Genomic DNA, 21,494 nt, shown 5'->3' on the forward strand with positions numbered 1-21,494 from the left:
CTCTGCTGCATTCCTTAGTTCAGTGCAGAGTCCTCCTCCCCGTCACACCCCTCACATCTCAGGAGCAGCTGCTGCCTAAAAATGGAGTGCGCTATCTCTCCCTTAATTCACTGTGGAATTCATCTGTTTCGGAACTGGCAGGGTCCCGTACTGATGTACTCCTGTACCCCCCTGATGAAGGCCCGGGATAGTCAGCATCCGCTATTTGCACCTGCCCTTGACCACCAGCTAAAACTATATTTATCAGGTGTAAATGCTTTCCTACTGTACATGCCCTAGTTAGTCCACCTCCTGCCTCCCCGTCACTTCTCTACTGGTGCAGTTTAGCCTAAGTGCCAGAATCACGCATAGGTGCATTTGCAAACACTCACTATTCTGGGTTTGTGCAAAGCAATTTCATGCAAAATTGTTATCTATCATAATTGTATTTTAATAGATACTTATATTTGTGCTAATATTTTAAAGATAATTTATATTTTTCTTTAAACATTTCTATTTTATTTCACTTATACTACATATTAAAATATATATTTTATACTTCAGATTTTAAAAGATCTGGCAGTAGCTTTTCTGCAGTGACCAACTTTTAACTAAATATTTATTTTTCTAGTCTGCAAAACATGGGCCCCATCAGAAAAAGGTTATGAATGCTTTAGACTAGCGCTGCTCACTATACATTCCACTGGCTATTATTGCGGCCCCTGAGAAAGTTATTATATTGAAATGCTTGAGGCTAATCTGACTGTACAGTCCCCTCGGAGGGGTTATACAATCCCGTGCTCAGAGTGGAAGTGTGTTCACTTCCTATCTGAGCAAAATAGGAGCTGTCACAAATAAAATTAAGTGTATAAGTGGGCAGTGAAAGTTAGAAGTCTCCAACATCAGGAAATGGCATTGCATAGATATTATGGAAGGGAAACATACCAGTGGAAAAATTATAAAGATGGGCACATGTCCATGCAAATAAAGTGTAGATGACAAACCATAATCAACGAGAAAATGCTAGGAGATGTCTGAGAAACAAGCATTCATTTAAGAAGGTCTAAGAATGTCTCCAGCACCTCACCAAGGTTTGGAAGTTTCCTGCATTATTGTAATTTCTAAGTGAAAGTTCTTACCCTCTATAGTACAAACAAGACCTAGTATATGGTGGAAATGTAAGTTCCTCCGGTGTTAAACCATTACATCCCAATTCCATTGGATCCTCTTATGCAGAATGAGATTAAGAAGTCTACAAAAAGATTACACAGTGGCAGATATCATGGTAGGACCAAGGAGAATATAATTGCTATTTGTAATCGCCAACTGATTTGGATGAAAAAGTGCATCTAGGGCAACGGTTCCCAAAGTGTGCACCGCGGCTCCCAAGGGTGCCGCGGCGCTGTCAAAGGGGTGCCGTGGACAGGGGAAATAAAAACAAAAACAAAAAAACCAAAAAGAAACTTACCAAGCCGACGGTGCCCGGGACCCAGCATCCTCTTCCCTCCATGCTTCTCACTGAATGTCGGGCGTTGCGTCATTACCTCTGACATATTCAGTGAGCAGCGGCAGGAGAGAGGAGCCGGAAGAAAGAATTCAGAAGAGAAGACAGAAGAAACAGAAGAAAGAAGTCCAGGTATGGTAAGTAAAGAAACGGAGGGGAAATTGGGATAGGAAACAGCAATGGAGGGGCAAAAAATTGAAGGAGGGCACAATGTGTGAGAATGAAGGGGTGCACAGAGTGTGAGGATGAAGGGGCGCACAGAGTGTGAGGATGATGGGGTACAGTGTAATGATTTTTGTACCTGTTTTACTTAGTTTGATCCTATTCCTCTTACTGTTAGCTGTAAATTATTCTTTGACAGAAATATAATTGAAAAAATATATATAAAAATATTCTTTTCCCTTGGATTTATGTGTATTATTTTTGCAAACAACTTACTAAGTATTTCTGTCCTGACCTAAATACTTACTACGTTATTTTGACACAACTACTTATAAAACGAGACTGCTCTTTAATTATTTTGGAGGGGTGCCTTGAAAAAATTATGGAGACTCCAAGGGTGCTGCGAACTGAAAAAGTTTGGGAACCACTGATCTAGGTAAAGTCAGCCAATCTCTCGCTGACTGCTGCTGACAGGCCTTCTCTATGCTTGACAGTAATTATTTTAGTACCTCTAGCACAGCACTAAAACTTGGTACTACCGTATATTCTAAATTAACAAACCTATTCTCTTCATTAAGCACAAACAATGAGGCTTCAGCAACAATTGAATAGTTAAAGTCAAAGGGCTAGATTTACTAAACTGCGGGTTTCAAGAAGTGGAGATGTTGTCTATAGCAACCAATCAGATTCTAGCTTTCATTTTGTAGAATGCACTAAATAAATGATAGCTAGAATATGATTGGTTACTATAGGCAACATCTCCACTTTTTCAAACCCGCCGTTTAGTAAATATACCCCAAAGTATCCAAATCACTCTGGACTACCCACTTCATTAAGTGTACTTCTCATGTAAGACAACTACCATTGTTCTGGGATTTCTGTCACTACACCATATTTGAAGTCTTAGTACATACTAGTGTTACATGTTTAAATCTAACTTGCTTATTATGGTATTAAATTCAAAGAGATATTTCGCCAAAGTCATTATAAAACATAAAGCAAACAAAAGTCCTTATACCACAGTTTTAGGACATTGCTGTAAAGATACAAATATCATAAATGTTTTAATAAATACTACTATACAAAATGCACTAAAAAGGTGTAAAACCTGTGGGTCAGAACTGCAAATCAAGCCCCAGAATCTGTTTTTGCGGTATCCTGATTGTCAGAATGACAATACATTCTATAGGGAACACATCCTTTTATGGACCAGAACAATTACGCACTGACACAATGACATCTGTAAAAAAAGAATATATGCACCTTGGTACTGAAGAATCTTATTAAAAGTCTTTTGTACCTATATATACTTTAATCCTGTGTGCCATTCAAATTATACTGAATAGATTTTTATATTGGAACAGCTTTGATTAGCAATTAGAAATATTCATTCCTTGTTATACCATGATCAAGTGGTGAAAAAAATAAACACTAACAAACAAAGCTATCTAATATAAGTATATTGGTTAAGCTACAGTATACAATAATGAACCAACAATAAACAAACAATACAAACAGCATCTTATAATGTAGCAGCTTCAGGTCTTTCATTGGCAATAAAACTGGTTTAAGCATGCTTTGAAAATTATGTCATTTATTACTTGGAAAATAAAAGTTTTATTAGTTTGACGAACTTCAGTAAAGAAGTAGCAAACCCGTAACACTGAAGACAGGTTAGATCCTGGCATGTATAGCCAAGGAAATTGTATGGCTTTTAATTACTACTCAGACACACACTTAGAGGGGGTTTTCAGTTGCTCAGAAACTTTCTTGATATGCTCAAATCACAACCTCCAAAGAACTAGGCATGTGCAGTATATCGACGCACATAACTCACCTCACTGGAGGTCTTCTTGTAGGCACCAGGGAAGTGAAGGAGCCCCTCCTGTTTCACTGACCCTGTAGGTAGGGGCCGTAAAACCAGGGCAGCCAAGAGACATTTGGGTCCCGTGTACATTTTGGGGCCCCATCGATAGCCACTGAAGGCAGTGGGGCTACACCAGGTTTGTGACTCCTCCCACAACACAGACAGGCCAGGACCCCCAGAAAGGCTTGAGCCCCGATATTTGGCAACCCTGTGTGCAACCTATCACTGCAGTACACAGCCCCACTTTCTAACATGTTGTGCCGAGCCAGAAATTATTAGGATAGCATGTGGAGACTGGCTCACTGACATGGTAATTCTATGATTCATACTTTATCTCTTTTTATTTCTAGCTATTATTTAGGTATTTATTATTATCAGCGATTTGAAAAATCACTACTTGATACATGTACCCCCTGGACTTTTCCCAGTAGGCAGATGGCTTTATAAGGCTGTCTGGAGACAGTGATCCAATGACAGGAGTGACAGGCGTGCATACAGTGAACTGCAGCAGGCCCTGCAGGTCCTGTAATCAATTTTTAGCTTTTATTGGTTATGGGGGAATTCAATTAGCCGTGATGTTCCTCAGAACATCGTGGCCCCGGGAATTTAAAAGAAATCTACAATAAGTTTTCCACGTACATCTATGAGTGTAGATTTTACCATAGTAACTTTCAAAATGCACAGTTGCGGAGGAACGTCGCAGCTGAATGAATTCCCCCCTATGTGTCTGAGGAAGGCTTCATGCTGGATGCATTTCTCTAGGTTTGAGCAGCTTTGCCTGGTCAACTCCTGCTGAGAGCACAGAAGCAGACAGGCTGTAAAAGGAAGCTATGAGACAGACAGACTGAGGGGTATATTTACTAAACGGCGGGTTTGAAAAAGTGGAGATGTTGCCTACAGCAACCAATCAGATTCTAGCTGTCATTTATTTAGTGCATTCTACAAAATGAAAGCTAGAATCTGATTGGTTTCTATTGGCAACATCTCCACTTCTTCAAACCCGCAATTTAGTAAATCTAGCCCTGAGAGGTAAAAAAGAAACAGGCTGAGAAAGACAGTATTAGAGCTTAGAGAGACGGCTGTGACAGACAAACAGGCAGTGAGAGACAGGCAGCTATGAGAGAGACAGGGTAAGAGATAAAAGAGACACAGGTTGAGATTTTAGAGAGAGGCAGGATGAGAGGTAGCTCTAATAGACAGGCTGAGAGAGACAGGTTGAGAGGGATAAAAGATAAACAGACTTAGAGCTTACAGAGAGACAGCTGTGATAGATAGGCTGAGAGAGAATAGCTGAGAGCTGTGAAAAAAACATGTTGAGCAAGAGAATGAGGCTGAGAGAGCGATACCCCTGTTAGAGAAACAGGCTGAAATGAGCTAAGAACTGTTAGAGAGAGGCAGGATGAGAGCTGTTAGACAGCTATGAAAGAGGCAGTCTGAGAACTAAGAGAGACACTCTTACTTGCCACTGCTGAAAATCTCCGGAGGAAGACTGCACAGGAACATCATTCCCGCGCCAACCCTCCCTACACCAGCCACAAACCATGGTGACGTGAAAATTGGCTTCCTTTTCCTCCCACACCAGCATCACCTCTTCCACGGAAGAATCTCTGAGTCGCAGAGTCCCCCTTTCCTCCTCCTGTCCAGCAGTCCAAAGGGGAAATGTTCCAGCAGGGAATTAGCTCTCGCCAACAGGTTGCTTAGTTAAAACCTGACCCTCAGTAACATTGGGGCCTCACCCATCGCCACTATACAACTAGGCCTCGAGAAGAAAAGGAAAACAAGGACATCAGCATCTGCATGACCTCTGCCTCAGTTAACTATTTGATTGGAGGGTGATGTCTTCCTACGAAACTCTGATGAGTATGTTTACCGAGATCTGTATCACTGACACCAACAGACATCTCAGAGACCAAGACCCTACTCAATATATACATGAATATACGGGCACCTTAGTCACTCACCCTGTCCCTGGTGTATATGTAAAGTGTATTGTATGGCAGTCACTTGCATGCTTTCTGTGGTATTTTAGTACTGGGATGCTCCCTGTATTGTATGGTGGTTACCAGGATGCTGTTTTGTATATCGATATCTGGGAGGCTCTCTATATTGTATATTGGTCACTGGGATGCTCTCTGTATTGTATATCAATCTCTGGAATGTTTCCTATATCATATATAGATTTCTAAAATGCCTGCCTTGTATAGAGGTCCCAAAACACCTGCCGCTGTTGTGACTCTGCCTACCATTGTGTTTTGCGTTGGCCTTGCCTACCACCAGTGAGGCTAGGGATAATGGTTTGCTAACAATGTCTAATTTTGTATTGGCCCTGCCTACAGTTGATCTGGTCCCGCTAACATGAGGGCACATTAAGTTCACAATTCGCCCGTACTTGCCCCCAACTACACTCAGGTAAGTGGCACCTGAGCATTTCTCTTTGTCCCGTTTCCTCGACTGGCCTCTCACTGTGATCCTGGCCATTGAACACGACTCACATTTATCTCCTCTGCCCACACCTAACTCCTCCCCCCCATATTTGTGTTCGTTCTGTGTGTTTCTTGTGCCCTCCACCAGTGTGTTTTCTCTATATATCATCTTACGCTATCACTTTTTCCCCTTTGCATTTGTCTGTCACCAATTCTGAATGTGTACCTCTCTCTTTCTATCAAAGTAAGCCTCTGCCCTCCCTTGTGTGCGTGCATATATCTGTCTCTCATTTTTGTATTTCTGTACCTTTGTGTCTCCCCCTTTTGTGTGTATGTCTCTAAAAATAAAAATAAATCTTTTAAATGTAAAAAAAAAAATAGATAACATTTATTTTTATTAAAAAAAAACTTAATTTACTGTGAAATGCTTTATTCAAAAAATAAAACATTGAATAAATGGCATTAATGTGTCAACACCATCCTGAGATGGTGGTTACAGAACAAGTATTGCCAAAATACAATAAGATACTGGAGAACAAGCACATATGACACAGAGAATGGGGTCGGTGGAATCCTCTAAGCCCTAGGTTCCCAAACTGTGTGCTGCGGCTCCCAGGGGTGCCCCGGCGCTGTCACAGGGGTGCCGTGGACAGGAAGAAGAAAAAAAACAAAAAAAACTTACCAATGCAGCAGTGGCCGGGTCCCAGCATCCTCCTCCCTCCTCGCTTCTCACTAAATACCGGCCGCGTGACGTCACCACGCCCAACATATTCAGTGAGAAGCGGCAGGACAAAGGATGCTGAGTCCCGGACACCGCAGGATTTGTAAGTTTTCTTCCTGTCCACGGCAGGATACAGAGTGGGCAGAGCGCTGATACAGAGTGTGTGGATGCAGGGGGCACAGTGTGTGTGGATGCAGGGGGCACAGTGTGTGTGGATGCAGGGGGCACAGAGTGTGTGCATGCAGGGGGCACAGAGTGTGTGCATGCAGGGGGTACAGAGTGTGTGCATGCAGGGTTGCACACAGTGTGTGTATATGAAGGAGGGTGCAGTGTGTGTTAGTTGTAAATTATTCTTTGACAGAAATATAATTGAAAAAAATATATAAAAATATTCTTTTCCCTTTGATTTATGTGTATTATTTTTGCATACAACTAAATAAGTATTTCTGTCCTGAACTAAATACTTATTACATTTTTTTAACTATTTATAAAACAGGACTGCTCGCTAATTATTTTGAAGGGGTGTCTTGAAAAAATGATGGAGACTCTAAGGGTGCCGCGAACTGCAAAAGTTTGGGAACCACTGCTCTAAGCTAAGAAGAGTTTTAACCCCATTCAACCTTTAAAGTCCCTTTGCTTTTTAGTTTAAGAAGTTTTCTGTCATTACTGTTCTGCACCCTGCATTGAAGGTGTTAACAATGACCATAGGAAGAAGGGGAGAAGCAAACAAGAACTGAGAAGAGCTAAGCGGTTTCTCATCCGTGGTTGCTGAAACCTATTCTCTTGCATTGTTTGCGCTGTGGAATTGGTGGCACTATATTAATAAATGATGATGTTGCTGATATCGGTTACTGCTACTTACCAACAGGAGTTTAAAAGTACAGGTTTCAATATAGGAAATACTTTTTAGAATTATTAAAACAATAAAGAATTCAGAATAAAAATGGAATTCATCATTTGTGAGAAACAATCATCATCATTCATAAGAATCAAAAAAAAGTATAATGTGTGAAGAGCGAGTATGAGAAATGATGAGTGACAAGCAATGAGCGGCTTCCAGTAGGTCTTCCCACACGTGTGGAAAGTGTCTTCACAAAGATTACCATTTTAAGGATAACAGAAAATGTATTTCTTCACTTTGAGGGGAACGCCATGCTTGGAAAGTCTGATTCTGATTGAATAGTTCTTAGTAAAGAAATTTCACGTTTTTTTCCCTGTTTTTTTATACATCATAATTGAGAAAATCTGGGGAGAAAGAACTGCAAGCACCGATAAAATGTAAGTATCATTTTTTTGGGTTGATAGGAGCATTTGAATTTTTCTTTATTTGTTTTACATGTGTATGTGCTAAATTTGTGTATGGTTTATTAAGATTTTTTGGGGGATGCAGTTGACAATAAAGCGCTCTACAAACTGCTGATGTCATCTACATTTATTTATATAGCGCCAGCAGATTCCATTGCGCTTTGATGTCTAGCAAGATTCTAAATATGAACAATGTGTTATCATTAAATTACTACTGGAAATTGAACACTGGAAGCAGGATCATGATATCATGCGTCCTTGCAAAATACAACAGTCCACAGTGAGTGTGTGACAGATTTATAAAAATTTACACTTAAGGTAAACAGATTTACTAGAAAAAAATACTAGTCTGACTAGATTATTTTTCTACAAGAGTATTTACAGGTGACACTGCGCTAAGCAGTTTGAGTGAATATAGCATAATTTAATAAATACACTATGCAAAATAATACAGCTTCATTATTTCTTCTTGAAAAAAAGATAGTTGGTTAAGAAAATGGACCAGAAAAGAGGATATTATACTCACGTTAAATCCATTTCTCTGAGTCCATCTTGGGGACACTGCTTACCATGGAGTTGTATGAGAGAACGTGGCAGTAGGCACTCAAACAGTTAATTTTTCTGCTGACAGGCTATATACCCTTTGCAACCCCATGTGAACTTCAGTGTGTAATACAAAAGCCCGAAGGATGGGAACCACAAGACCAAAAAAAACCCCACAGAAGAGCAGAAGGGAGGGAACGCAGTGTCCCCCAGATGGACTTAAGAAATGGATTTAACATGAGTAAAAAATCCTCTTTTCTCTTACCACCACCTGAGGGACCCTACTTACCCTGGGGCCTTATCAAAGCAGCACTCTAAGGGTGGGACCGCTCTGACAGTCCGGTCAGCAACACTGTGCAGCCAAAACTGGCATCCAGGGACGCAAACACATTAAATTGATAAAACCTAGAGAAGGTATGGACAGAGGACCAGGTGGCCGCCCACACATGCACCTAGGTTCCAGCCTATACTCCTATAGCACACCTAGGTACAGAAATTGTGATCTATGTGGCATAATATTTACTCCAAACAACAGCATACATATATCCACTATAACAATACTGTGTACAGTGTGAGGGTACTTAGCCCTCCTGCTGGCCAAGAACCAGTTCAAACGATTGCAAAGGAGTGGAGCCAGTCTCTGAATTGCAGCCTTTTTTTCCAGTCCCCTGACTGTAGATAGGTGCCTTCCTTGTATTTCCTGGGTTGGAACATACCAAATTGTTGCAACAAACAGGGAGTTCCTTTTATATCGCTCCCTCCACTCTCAGACAGCCTGAGCAAACAGGCCAAACATGGGTTTTTGTTAGCATAACCCTGCTGGCCTCTTATCTATAGCCATAGGTTTTCCAATAGCAGCTGCTCCGTTTTTTTGGTCAGAGCCAAGTGCCCCCCTTAAATACAGCAGGGACTTGGTATATTCCAAAATGGCGCCCAACACAGAGAGACGTGGTGCTCACTGCCAGAAGGCATTGCCAGTTTCTGAATGGCCCAGGATAACAGCAGTCTCCTTACTCGGTGCTGTTACCAAAAACATCCCTGCAGAAGCCTCCTCTTGTCCGAGGCTGTTACGCTCCAGTATATCAAGCTGAAACACCTACATAAGCTGTGTATATGCTGCCTATAGCTCATACACCTTCTAAAAAGGTAATAAGTAATATTTAAAAAGAAAATGGCTTCAGCACAGCACGCCAGAGGTCCTACTCCTCTGGCACTCAAACATACACTGAAGTTCACACGGGGTTGCAGAGGGGATATAGCCAGTTAACTATTAGAGTGTCTACTCCAAGTTCCCTCATACAACCCCATGGTAAGCAGGGTCCCTCAGGTGGAGGTAAGAGAAAAATAAATATATAATATATTATACAATATAATATATGTAAATAAACATTTTCTATGCTGCATCTCAAACAGTGCTGCCCCTGACATGTGCCTGGTTATCTATAAGCTAAATAGAGCTCTGTAAATTAAGGCATAGAGAGAATGGAGCTTTAGGGGGTCGTTTTATTAATGTGCAGCAGCACCGCTCACTATGTATTGCTGCAAATTGCAGCAATATATAACGCAGTACCGCTGCTATTTACAAATCCGGGGCTATTCAGGGAGTTCTTGAGGTCTCCGCCAGTAACCTAATGAATGTTGAATCTGATATGTGCATGTGCGGCTAAAGTTTGAGCATGCGCATAGGATTTAACCCAGCAGAGGATCATGCAAAGCCTTTCTGGTTTCAGTGGACCCAACAGAGACAAGTAAGATAACGCCATTCTGAGATGGCTTTAGTTTCTGCGAAAAGTAATGTTTTTTGCTGCTTAGTAAATTACTAGCATCGCAGTCCCCATAGAGATCTATGGACTGCGGAAACCCAAAAAAAAGTACGTTAATGCAGGAGAAATCTCTGCTTTTTCCTGCGTTAACCCCTTCAAAGATTGTGCGATAGCCATTCGCAGGAGAAAAGAGCTGTTATCTCCGGTTTTACGGTGGATCGCACTTTCATAAACAGACCCCTTTATACGAAACATCACCTTTAACCAGAAAAGTTGTAACCTGCAATGCATCCTAACCTTGTGAAATGTGACAAGCTACTTTACGGAAACTGCATGAGATTTTCATGGTAATGACTCTGCACAAACTAAAATTCTGCCTATTATGAAAGTCAATCACATGTTTCTATAAGCTGTACCATCAGCAGAAACAGCACAATGCATCACAAAGCTGCACTCCCCACTTTCTACTGGTAAATTATTTTTTCTCTGGAAAAATACTGTAGGAACATTTTATTCATATGTTTGATTATCTCAACACAAGGACTACTTATACTTTGCAAGATTGGTGCTGCTGCTTGAATATATTTAGTTCACATTAAAGAAGGCAGGAATTGAAATATAACAGAAACGAGGCTTTTAATTTCCTCAGCATGTAATTCACATATTTCAGCTGTATTCAAAGTTAATTGAAGTTGTATATTAATAAATTTTCAATAGCAGTTCACAGCACGTCCACTGCAGTGACAAATTTAGCTGTGGGGGGTTCACGGTTGTAAATGCCAGCTACCTACACAAGTGTATTTATGTATAAAAGAAATCAGCAAAAAAATCCCCATTAAAAAAGATATCCCTGAGTCTAGGAACATATTAGTTGGGAATTGAACAGCTTCATACTGGTAACTTGATAAAGTCTACTTTCAATATTTCATACTTTGGACAAAGCTTAAGAAGCAAGAAGTAAAAGTGATGGTGTGAGCCAGCTTAATTATTGCTCATTTGCCAATAATTCTATTTTTACTTCTAAAAAGGCTTGTTCCACTTTGTGTATTTGTTTTACCATTGCTCTAATAGGTAATTTTTCTGTATATAAAAAATGCCTGCAAAACAGTACTTCAGAATTTAAAAAAACATATCTGTATAAAAAGGGAGGTTGCAATAAATAGCATCATTTAGAGTTAGACGGTAGAGTTTTTAAAGCCAAACTGCATGATAAAAGTGGGTGGGTGTTTATCTGTGTGGTTTTGTTTTGTATACATTAATAAAATGACACTCCCTAAAATTTTTAACCAGCCTGGGCTGGTTTCCACTAAAGCAGGGGGAGAGCAAGTATGGGATCCACGTGCTAAAGTGGAGACCGGCACCAGGCTAGGCCAGAGAAAGAAGGGACAGAGGTGATATCACAGAACCGTTAAATTATCAAAAAGTATTAATAGTTCAAAAAGGCTGTATTTATAAATAAGAGGATTTTTAGAATAAGAAAGCACAATTTGAAATTGGGGGTAAGAAAACTGAATGTTATAGTAACAAAATGAGAAATGGAATGAAAGATTTTCTATTGCCGCTTACTGTATAATCTTAATTAACGACAGGTCTTGAAAAATAGACCTCTTATTCTGAATTTCACAGCAAATCCACAAGTTACTCCTTGTCTTTGCCACGATCTGTGTGGCAAGTATATTCCTAATGTGTTATGCAGCTAAATAAAATATACTTTACTAATATAATTGTCCGCTCGGTACTAACTAAATTCAATCATATTCCGTTCTGCAACACACAATGTTGAAGCTTTTTTTGCACTTTTACGGAAGTGAATTTCAAAAAATGGAATATAAGCTAATACTGTAAAATGATGATAACTATTATTATTATAACAACAATAGTAATAATTTTGGGCACATAACCTTTTTATTGCAATAAACTTCAGCAAAAAATTCATGTACGTGATATTTGTAGCGCTATGTTGGCACAATGGTTATGTGCCTGAATAAAGTTCTCTAACTGAACTACTTAAAATTTTGGTGCTATAGAAATAAAGTATCTTAATAACCTAAAATTTATTAAGTATAGTTATTTGGAAGAGACAAGAAAATTATTGCAGAATGACAGGCAGTTGAGAAGTTGCTACCAATTACTCTCTGTTTTTAGGAAGAGATACAAAATCAATAGAATACCCCTTCCAAACTCTCCTCTCTTGCGCCTGTCACTTGTTCCCACAGGTTGCTTTGGAGTTTATTGAGCTCAATAAAAGATGTCAAGAAAAAAAAAAGATTTTTCTTGACAGAGTTGAAGAGGTCAAGGCCAGTGGTAAACACCAAGTAATAAATCGACAGCACAACACTTTCCCTTCCAGTATTGTAAACTGAAATGGCAAATTATGTATATGTAAAGGGGAGTTATGGAAATCTCAGGTCAGGTGCCAAATTTCTGCATTCGGACTGGACTCACTTTTCTGATTCTTTTTAAATTTGTTCAACATTTAAAACTTTTAAAACATGCAAAACCAATTTAACTCTAATACTGTTTTCCAAAATGATAATGAAATACAAAACCTTAAAAGCTAAAATACTTTTTAATTTAGTATAGAATGCATGTTCTTGCATCTTTATATAATTGCATTAAAGAACACATTAAATATGTTTTCTGCTTTTGGCACCAAAAAAGAATAACTTGAGAAGCAACATGATTAGATGCATGGAAATGTTCACGCTTTGGTTGAAAAGGATTTGTTGATGAATTTCACATGGTTGGATTACCTTGCAGTATTGGTGTACACACATGTTTTTCACACTGTACAGACAGGGAATTACATAAACACTCCAAAATCTACTTATTTAAAGGGCAACCATCAAGAAATTTAAAAAAAATAAAAAGTAAAGCAAAATAATACATACTTTAATGTAGTTATTGTTTAACATCTTCAGTGCTAAGGACGAGTGGGGTCCCACTTATGATATCACTACACTGGTGCGCAATGATATCACTGAGCACGAGACACTCAGCCACTGGGGAGGGATATCATTTCTTTGCCATGTCAGGAGGTATAAGCAAACTAATAATATTTTATAAAAATATAAAGTCTTCTGAACAAACAAAAACAAAAAAAACATGGCATAATTTCTGTTGGTACTGCATAAAAAATTACTGATACTGATGTTGGAATGTGACCAACCTGAGTGCCAAAATAGGCTTGGCACAGTGGTACAAAAAGCGTCATCAGTGAAGGAGCAATAACACAAATATAAAAAAAACCAAAAACAAGAACACACTTAAAACACTACAAAGGGTAGACACTGAAAAACAGTATTTAGTAATATGCAGTTGGATATGTTCAGTTTTCACCAGGATGAAATTTGTGGCATAAATTAAATTTCACCTGTATTTTAATTACATCCAGTGCAACATCATGTGTGTTGGAGGAGAGAGCATGAGAAAAGTGTTAATACCTCGCACTAGGTAATCACCACCCAGTTAATATATTTCACTCATATAGTTATCTCATAACCAGGGCGGTGCACCTCTCACATGCAAATCTAATCTGAACAGAAAGCAAGGATACAAAAGAGGAAAACATGTAATATGAGGGCACTCGGTGATTGTAGATTTGTATTAAAACATACATTTTATTATATAATTTAAAATTGGTTTGATGTTGACCCTAATATGGTACCTTGTACCAAGGTACCATATTAGGGTCAACATCAAACCAATTTTAAATTATATAATAAAATGTATGTTTTAATACAAATCTACAATCACCGAGTGCCCTCATATTACATGTTTTCCTCTTTTGTATCCTTGCTTTCTGTTCGGAGTAGAGAGCATGTTGCATTTCTGTATTGTCACATAGTGCACCATTGTTGATTTGAGTACAAGCATCTGCCTACCAGTAATGTTTTCCGTAAAACATAAGTAAGCCCTAAAATTTATGTTAAAAAAGAAAATGAAGCCACTATTCGACATTTATAGACACAGTGTCAAAGGTTGTGTATTACGGAGTTGAGTAATATACATGAAATAACTAAATATATCTACTGCACTATTTTAGTCTTCTGTAGCAGGTTGACATGTTAGGAGGGAAATGCTTCTCTAACAGAGCAGACAGAGAGTGTATCACAGCCTGTAAGCTTGTTCTACAAAACTGCAGCATGGATTGATAGATGCAAAGGGCCACTGCTGTCACACCAGTTCAAATGGCAACAGTCTCAGATTATGACCCGTATCAGATCCCATTAGCACATTCTAAAGATGCAGAAGGGACTTCAAATGTCTGTAATGAAATAGGCTGGTAAACCAGATTGCAGTGGAATGTCAGAGTAACTCTAAACAATATGTTTTACCTTCATAGTTCATATCTGAAAATGTCAATTATGGGTTTTAGTGATCCTTTAATAATCATAATATAGTACTCACCGTTTTCCAAATGCTTACATTCGTCTATTGTTAAGACATTTCTATTTTTAGTTTTTTTTTAAACCCCTTAAAATTATGTCAAAGTGAGATTTAGGTTTGTTTTACATTCACAATTGCTGACCACGGGGAAAGTGGAGACGTTCAAGCTATTCTTTAAGGCATGCTCAGAGTACATTGCCTTGTGCCAACCATGTCCAATCCTATAATTGTACCTCCATAAATATACAGATAAATTCTGTTTCATGATAGCGGATTCTTCTCCTCTCTGGCTTGCCTGACAAACGTCTGCCGCATCCCCTAAAATCTGTCCGGAATGTGGTGCCGCGAACAATCTTCTTCTCCTGACATTCCTTTTACATGTACCTCTCTGCAAATTCCTCCATTGTCTCCCCATTCCCTCCAGAATACAATTCAAGCTGCCTACTCTCACTTATAAAGCCCTCTTTAACGCCTCTCCCTCCTACATGACACCACCTCACATTGCCGCCTTCAGGAGTTTGAACATGCAGCTCCCCACATATGGAACTCCCTGCCCCACTCAACCAGACTCGCCACCAACACAAACACGCAGACAGACACACAGACTAGGGTCAATTTGTTAGCAGCCAATTAATCTACCACTATGTTTTTGGAGTGTGGGAGGAAACCGAAACACCTGGAGGAAACCCACCGAACACGGGGAGAACATACAAACTCCTCACAGATAAGGCCATGGTCGGTTCTGAGGGTGTTTCAATGCAGATGTGGTCAATTCAGGTTCTGGGTTTCCCTTAGGTACTTGAATGCAGAATACTAATGTACTAGCCACTAGTGTCATCACTTGGACTTTGTCACGAATCATTCATCAATAAATTCAATAGATGAACTTCCCAATTACGCTTAGTTCCAAAATTCCCCATAATGATGCTTGTACCTATGCCAAAAGCTATTACTTTACCAATGTGAGTGCATATAAAATGAATATTGCACAATACTAATTGTAATCATTACAATGCGTATCACTGATTTTAGGAGAGTAGGAATAGGAAGATATTTTAATTAAAATGTAAGCAGTCATGAAGTCAAAATGTAATTATTTGAATCACTCTAACATTTTCTGATATTATTTTCTTAGTTTCACTTCCATTGCCAGCACTAATCAAAGCTACAAAAGTCATGTTCAATGTGAAACAATAATAATCAGAGAAGAAATGAATATGTCAAAGATTACCTGGGAGGGAGTGAAGCCAGACATGCGGAACGCTGAAAAAACAAGTGGAACCTCTGCCTTCATCAGCATCTCAATGTAATGAGTAGTGCAAAAATATATTGGATGGATTCCGGCCTGCACTATGTCAACAGGCAAGTGCTTCTGAAAAGCATGGAAAAGGAATACATAAGATTTGAACCATATAAAAAAAGCAAACATTTTTTTTCCCCTTAATTCACACAAAATATGCTACAAAGATTGGACCAGCCTCACTACTGCAGGGAATAGTGCATGGCCCTGACTTGCCAAAGGCAATACTTGAATACAAAAAACCCACAGTGCCGAGGATGGCCAAACTTTTAAATATTAAAGTACCAACAGAGTGAAAATAAAATAAATATACACTTTATTATCAATACAGATATAAAAATATTAACAACCACTTTATGCTGTATGAAATATCATTAAAATTCTGAGGATGTGAACCAGTTTGAAAGTATATTTTCTTCTAATTCAGAATAAGATTATTACTTTATTGTAGAAGATAGAAAACGGTCATTCAGGCATACCTATAGAATTCAATTAACAGATACTGTTGATACTATGAGGCATATTCAATTGTCCGGGTTACTCTCTAAAGTAACACGGCGTTGAAAGTATTACCGTTATTACAGTAATTCTAACCTGGATTTTAGCTGAAACCTGGTGTTAAAGGTACCAAAATAAGGGTAATTACGCGCACTATTACCGTAATAACGGTAATAGTGCGCAAGCTGCGTTACTTTTGCGAGTAACACGGACAATTGAATATGCCCCCATAAGTTCACAACGAGAGCTGACCACAAACTGACAACAAAACAGGGACACCTGGAGTTTATATAGTGCTCACTGTTACATGTTTCTGTAGCTTGTGCTAAACTGAAATAATTTTACATTAGCATAAGGTTGTGGGTCTTTATTATCTATTTACTAGTGCAGGATTCCTAGGACATTTTACTGTGTGTTTAATTTATATAAGTGGTACATAAAGAAATTCAAGGAAATACCAAGGAAATCCCAGTGGGCCCCATCATTCAAAGGTCCCACTCCCAACCCTGGGTTGGGTGGGGTTGGGGGAGTCCATGTGCTGCTTCCTGTCCCCAAAGATTGACGGCATCAGCATTGTGACATCATTAGGCCATGACATTGCAAGATTTGAGATTTGTGGGATTTGGTGAATGGAAGAATGTAAGTATAGGGGAGAAGAAAGGCTCTTTATATAATGTGCATAGGGTGAGTGGGCTATTTATTTAATGTTGTAGGTAAGGGCAAGTCATTTGACACCGAGGGGAAGTTATTAATTTATTATTGAGAGGGCGATGTGGAGAGTTTATTTAATGTGCGGGCTACTTAATTTAATAAGGGGATCATGGTAGTGCCTCTTAAATTATAGTGGGGTGATGGGACTATTTATTTAATGCTCGGATGGTTTGAGGCTAATAATTGAAAGTGGTCTGAGCTTGAGAAGGAGGAGGGGTATTTATTAAATAGCTATTTGGGGAGAAATGGGGTAATTTATTAAATGTGAACACTGTTAATTTAATGTTAGGACAGGTTGAGAAGAAATAGGTCTATTTATTAAATGTGCATATTATTAATTTAATGACAGGGTTTATTGAAGTTAGGGGGTCCTATTTAGTAAACATGGCTGCCATTGATTTAACATTGAGGATGCTTTGGGAGAGAGAGCTTACTCCTTGCTAGACTTTCCATATTTCATGTGCCTAAGTAAATCTGCAAGAATAGGTAAAAGAAAGCAGGACAATCTGCCAATTGTCCTGGTTTTACCCTATCTCACAGTAGTGCACACAGCATTGCCCATGTATGTCAAGTGGATGGGAAGGGGTTCGAGAGAGGCATCACATTTGCTAAAAGAATAAGCACAAACCACACACACTGTGACAGAAGGAAAGAAGAATCACTTGTGTAGGTACAGGTTATTCTTGTTTCCTTCTACACCCTCTAGTGGGTGGCCATGCAACTCTGGCTGCTGGCAAGTACCTTCCGCGCCACGCTGCAACTATGTGACAGCACACACTTTTTCGGGGGCCCCCTACTAATGAATTCCCTTGTTTGGCCCTTTATGCCCCAGTCTGACACTGCATACATTACTCACAACACTGTCCTGATCAATTGGGTTATTTGTCTATTATTCATATGGTTGTGTTTTAAAATAAATCTCCAGATCTCTTGTTATTGCCTGTATTACACTGTTTTGTATGGTGCTTCACATGCTGAGCAGAAATCTTCTCTATTCCCTCATTAGAACTTATCAGAGGAAGATATCTGTTTGTATTAGAAAATTATACTTCAGCAATAGCCCATGGCATGCTCTAAAAATCCAATGAGCAAAGCATTAGCTCAAAAGGTTGTAAACTACTACTTGTGCCCATTTTGGAGACAGGTATAGGCATGGATTTAAAAATATAGTTCTATTTCTTCTTTAAGTCAACAATCAATGATGAATTGGCCATGATTTGTCAAAATAAAATTTTCATTATAAGTTGCAGTCATAAATCAATTTTTATATTTATCTTGAGATTTTATTAATTCATTGTTTAGTATACTTAAAATACCTGAACGCGTAATCTCTAGTACATTAATAAACCTACAAGTTTATTTAGTACTATACAGAGTATCCATACAGTACTGACTGCCGTGTCTGAAAGAACAATTTTTCTAATCTCCTACCATCAGACCAGTAATGGGAAACCGCTAGCTCTAGGGCTGCATGCAGCTAAATGCAGCTACCTGAACCTTCCAAGCCTCCATCTGTGGCCCACAGCTTCTTCCCACTTTATTGTCAGATTTGTTTGTTAGAATTTATAACCCTCGATTATTTTACATTAAAATGCCTGCTGATATGTTATTGCAGATAGGTATATCTTTATTTGACTAAATGTCCTGTTTTAAGTTATTATTGAGATTAAGAGTAATGTGTGGCTGTTTTGACAGTTACAAGCAAGCCCATGCAGCCCCGGAAATGTGTCAGATTGCCCATCACTGCATTAAACAATTTAAATTGTATCCTTATAGTAAACAAATCCTGTTAAAAAAAAAGGGATATAGCCTAATAAAACATGTAACAATGGAAAACAGATATTGTAATAACATAAAATATGGAAATACAGATTAGACCCTAAATCTAATCCGTCTTCTGGCTGTTTCTGAGGTTGGACCCAGCTCTACAGTACCACCGCTCTGCCGCTACCCAGCAGCTGGCCAGTGTGATAGGCCATGGGGATCCATCCACAGCAACCTGATCAGGGGTACCAGCAAGTGAACCAACATGGAAGTACACTAGTAGTGACAGTTACCCAGAAGGAACGTGGTTCTGGGCACTTTGCATAGGAAATGCATTATTTTCTGAGGCATATGTCTGATGCAATAAGCATTTGTTTGAGGAGAATGTTGTGTACCATCAAGAGGAAGTCCTCATTAAGGCTAAATGTCTATTCATGAGAGTAACCAATATGTCCTTTTTAGTCTAAATGCACCATAGCAGGTCATTACTGTTATTACTGAGTGGCCTTTTGACCAGAATGTTAGAACATGTTTGAACATTGTAAACCGCACGTGATGTAGGATATCATAGATAAGTGTAAATTTTGTTACATATAAATTGCATTTAAATCCATGTTGGGGGAAACATATTGCATCCTGGTACTAAAAATAACGCAGACTTCTTGGGGCCAGCAAAGCGCTCGGGGAGCTGGCTTACCCCCTGCTAGGCCCAAAACAGCACTGGTTTGTACTGAAATGTATCATTATTGTTCCATTTGACTTTCTGACCACTGGTACCTTCAACCAGTGTGCACTGTCCTTATCAGGACACTTGCGTGAATAAACATCACTTGCTTCAAGATCCTGCTTTGACAACTTTTTCCCTGCTGTATTTCTTGTGACCTACAGATTAGACCCAAATCGAATCCGTTTTCGGCTGTTCTGAGGTTTGGACCCAGCTTTCCAGTACCACCGCTCTGCCCGCTACCCATCAGCTTTGGCCAGGGAGCATCCATCCACAGCAACCTTGATCTATAGGAAGAGGTCAGAGGTACCAGCCCAGGTACACCAGCAAGGGGGTACACTAGTAGTGTCAGTTACCCAAAAGGAACGCAGTTGTGAATGCCATTAAAGAGTCCAGTGGTGGCAGCAGCTTAAGCCTCTCCTACTGCTGTTAGAGGGCGCAATTGGGATAAAGAAAGGGAACAGTGGCAAAGTAAGCCCAGCCGGTTCCCAGCAACAACAGAGAGGGTGGCATAGGCGGGCCATCCTGTCACAGCATGTAAATGTATGTGTAAAGCGCTGCCAGTTTAAACAGAGATTTGCAATATTACACCTTTGCAACAAGGCAAGAAAAATTAGAGTAACATCATACTTTCTTCAATCATTATTGTCCAATCAGACATTTAGTAATTTGCCAATGCAAATAAAAACCCTTCTACTTAATCCAACACATTCATAAATTAGCCAGGATACACTGGATAATGTCAGCAGCATCTATAGATTTTCAGCATATATGAATACAATAGATATAAAAAAATACAGTATAAGCAATTTAGCAGAACTGCTTTTAAGAAAAGTAATTTTAAATATAACTAAACACAATGAATTTCATATTTTTCTTGCCAATGTTTACTATAATACTCACAGAAATGTGAAGCCGTGGAAGCCAGAGATATGCTGAGACTAGGAGACTAGACAATTTCTGTAGAAATGTTAATGTTTTTTCACTGTCTCCTGACATTATCAGGAACACAGAAGATGCAAACCAGTCATGACCAGAATAGCTTCCTTGTAAATACCCTGGGTGCAAAAGCAGTCAAGGAAGTTTTAGACTGAATTTGGATTTTTGCTGACAGCAAACTGTTTAGCATTTGTTAAGAATTGTGTCTAAACCAGCTGAGGCTCCAGTATACTTATTAAATATTACTAGTAAAATATTGTGATAAAGTCACATCTGTAAAACTAAGTATAAAACAACAAAACAAAAAATCAAATATAAAGTAAAACCAGAAAGAATCAAACAAAAATATTTTTGCATATCTTGAAAAATGGTTTGTTCAAATAAAAACATTTTTCCAAATACCACTCAACCTGTTTTAATAACAAGTGGACTAATAAATGTACGACTTTAGGTTTGTAAGAAACAATTGATTTTACCCCTTCTGCTGCCTGAGGTAGACTATGAGATTAGATCCTTTAGTATCATCATTTAAAATTACAGGTGTTCGTTAATGAGCCCAGCAGTTGTAATTATACACACAGTAATATGCGTAACAGATGTAATAATAGGTAATGCGCTTAGCAGTAATAGTTATTTTCTAGTTATATTAGCATCAGTAGTAATTCCCAGTAAGATGAACATTAGTAATAGGTATCTTTTGAAGCTCAGAGACATGACACTTAGCATGTATGAGTCCGTGCAGTCTCTTATCGTCTCCTTATATGATAACACCAGAGTTGAGGTCCTCACCTTGACTCAATAGATATGCTAATCTATTTGGAAGCTGTCTTAAGCAGGGCTATCTCAAACCTTGTTTTCAATTTGTATGCAATAATTGTGTACCTTTTACTGCTTATACAGTG

General features: G+C 38.9%; 1 protein-coding gene across 1 annotated transcript in view; it reads right to left on the minus strand.

Moving 5' to 3' along the window:
• TBC1D32 (TBC1 domain family member 32) overlaps nucleotides 1–21,494 on the minus strand; it is a 200,042-nt gene that overhangs the window by 19,227 nt on the left and 159,321 nt on the right. Inside the window, exons 31-32 of the mRNA XM_075202997.1 lie at nucleotides 20,557–20,711; nucleotides 15,888–16,028 (exon numbers count right to left, since the gene is read on the minus strand). Coding sequence (XP_075059098.1) covers nucleotides 15,888–16,028; nucleotides 20,557–20,711 — 296 coding nt within the window. The remainder of the gene's footprint in view (nucleotides 1–15,887; nucleotides 16,029–20,556; nucleotides 20,712–21,494) is intronic.

This window comes from Mixophyes fleayi, chromosome 3 (assembly GCF_038048845.1).
Source record: "Mixophyes fleayi isolate aMixFle1 chromosome 3, aMixFle1.hap1, whole genome shotgun sequence".
NCBI lineage: Eukaryota > Metazoa > Chordata > Amphibia > Anura > Limnodynastidae > Mixophyes > Mixophyes fleayi.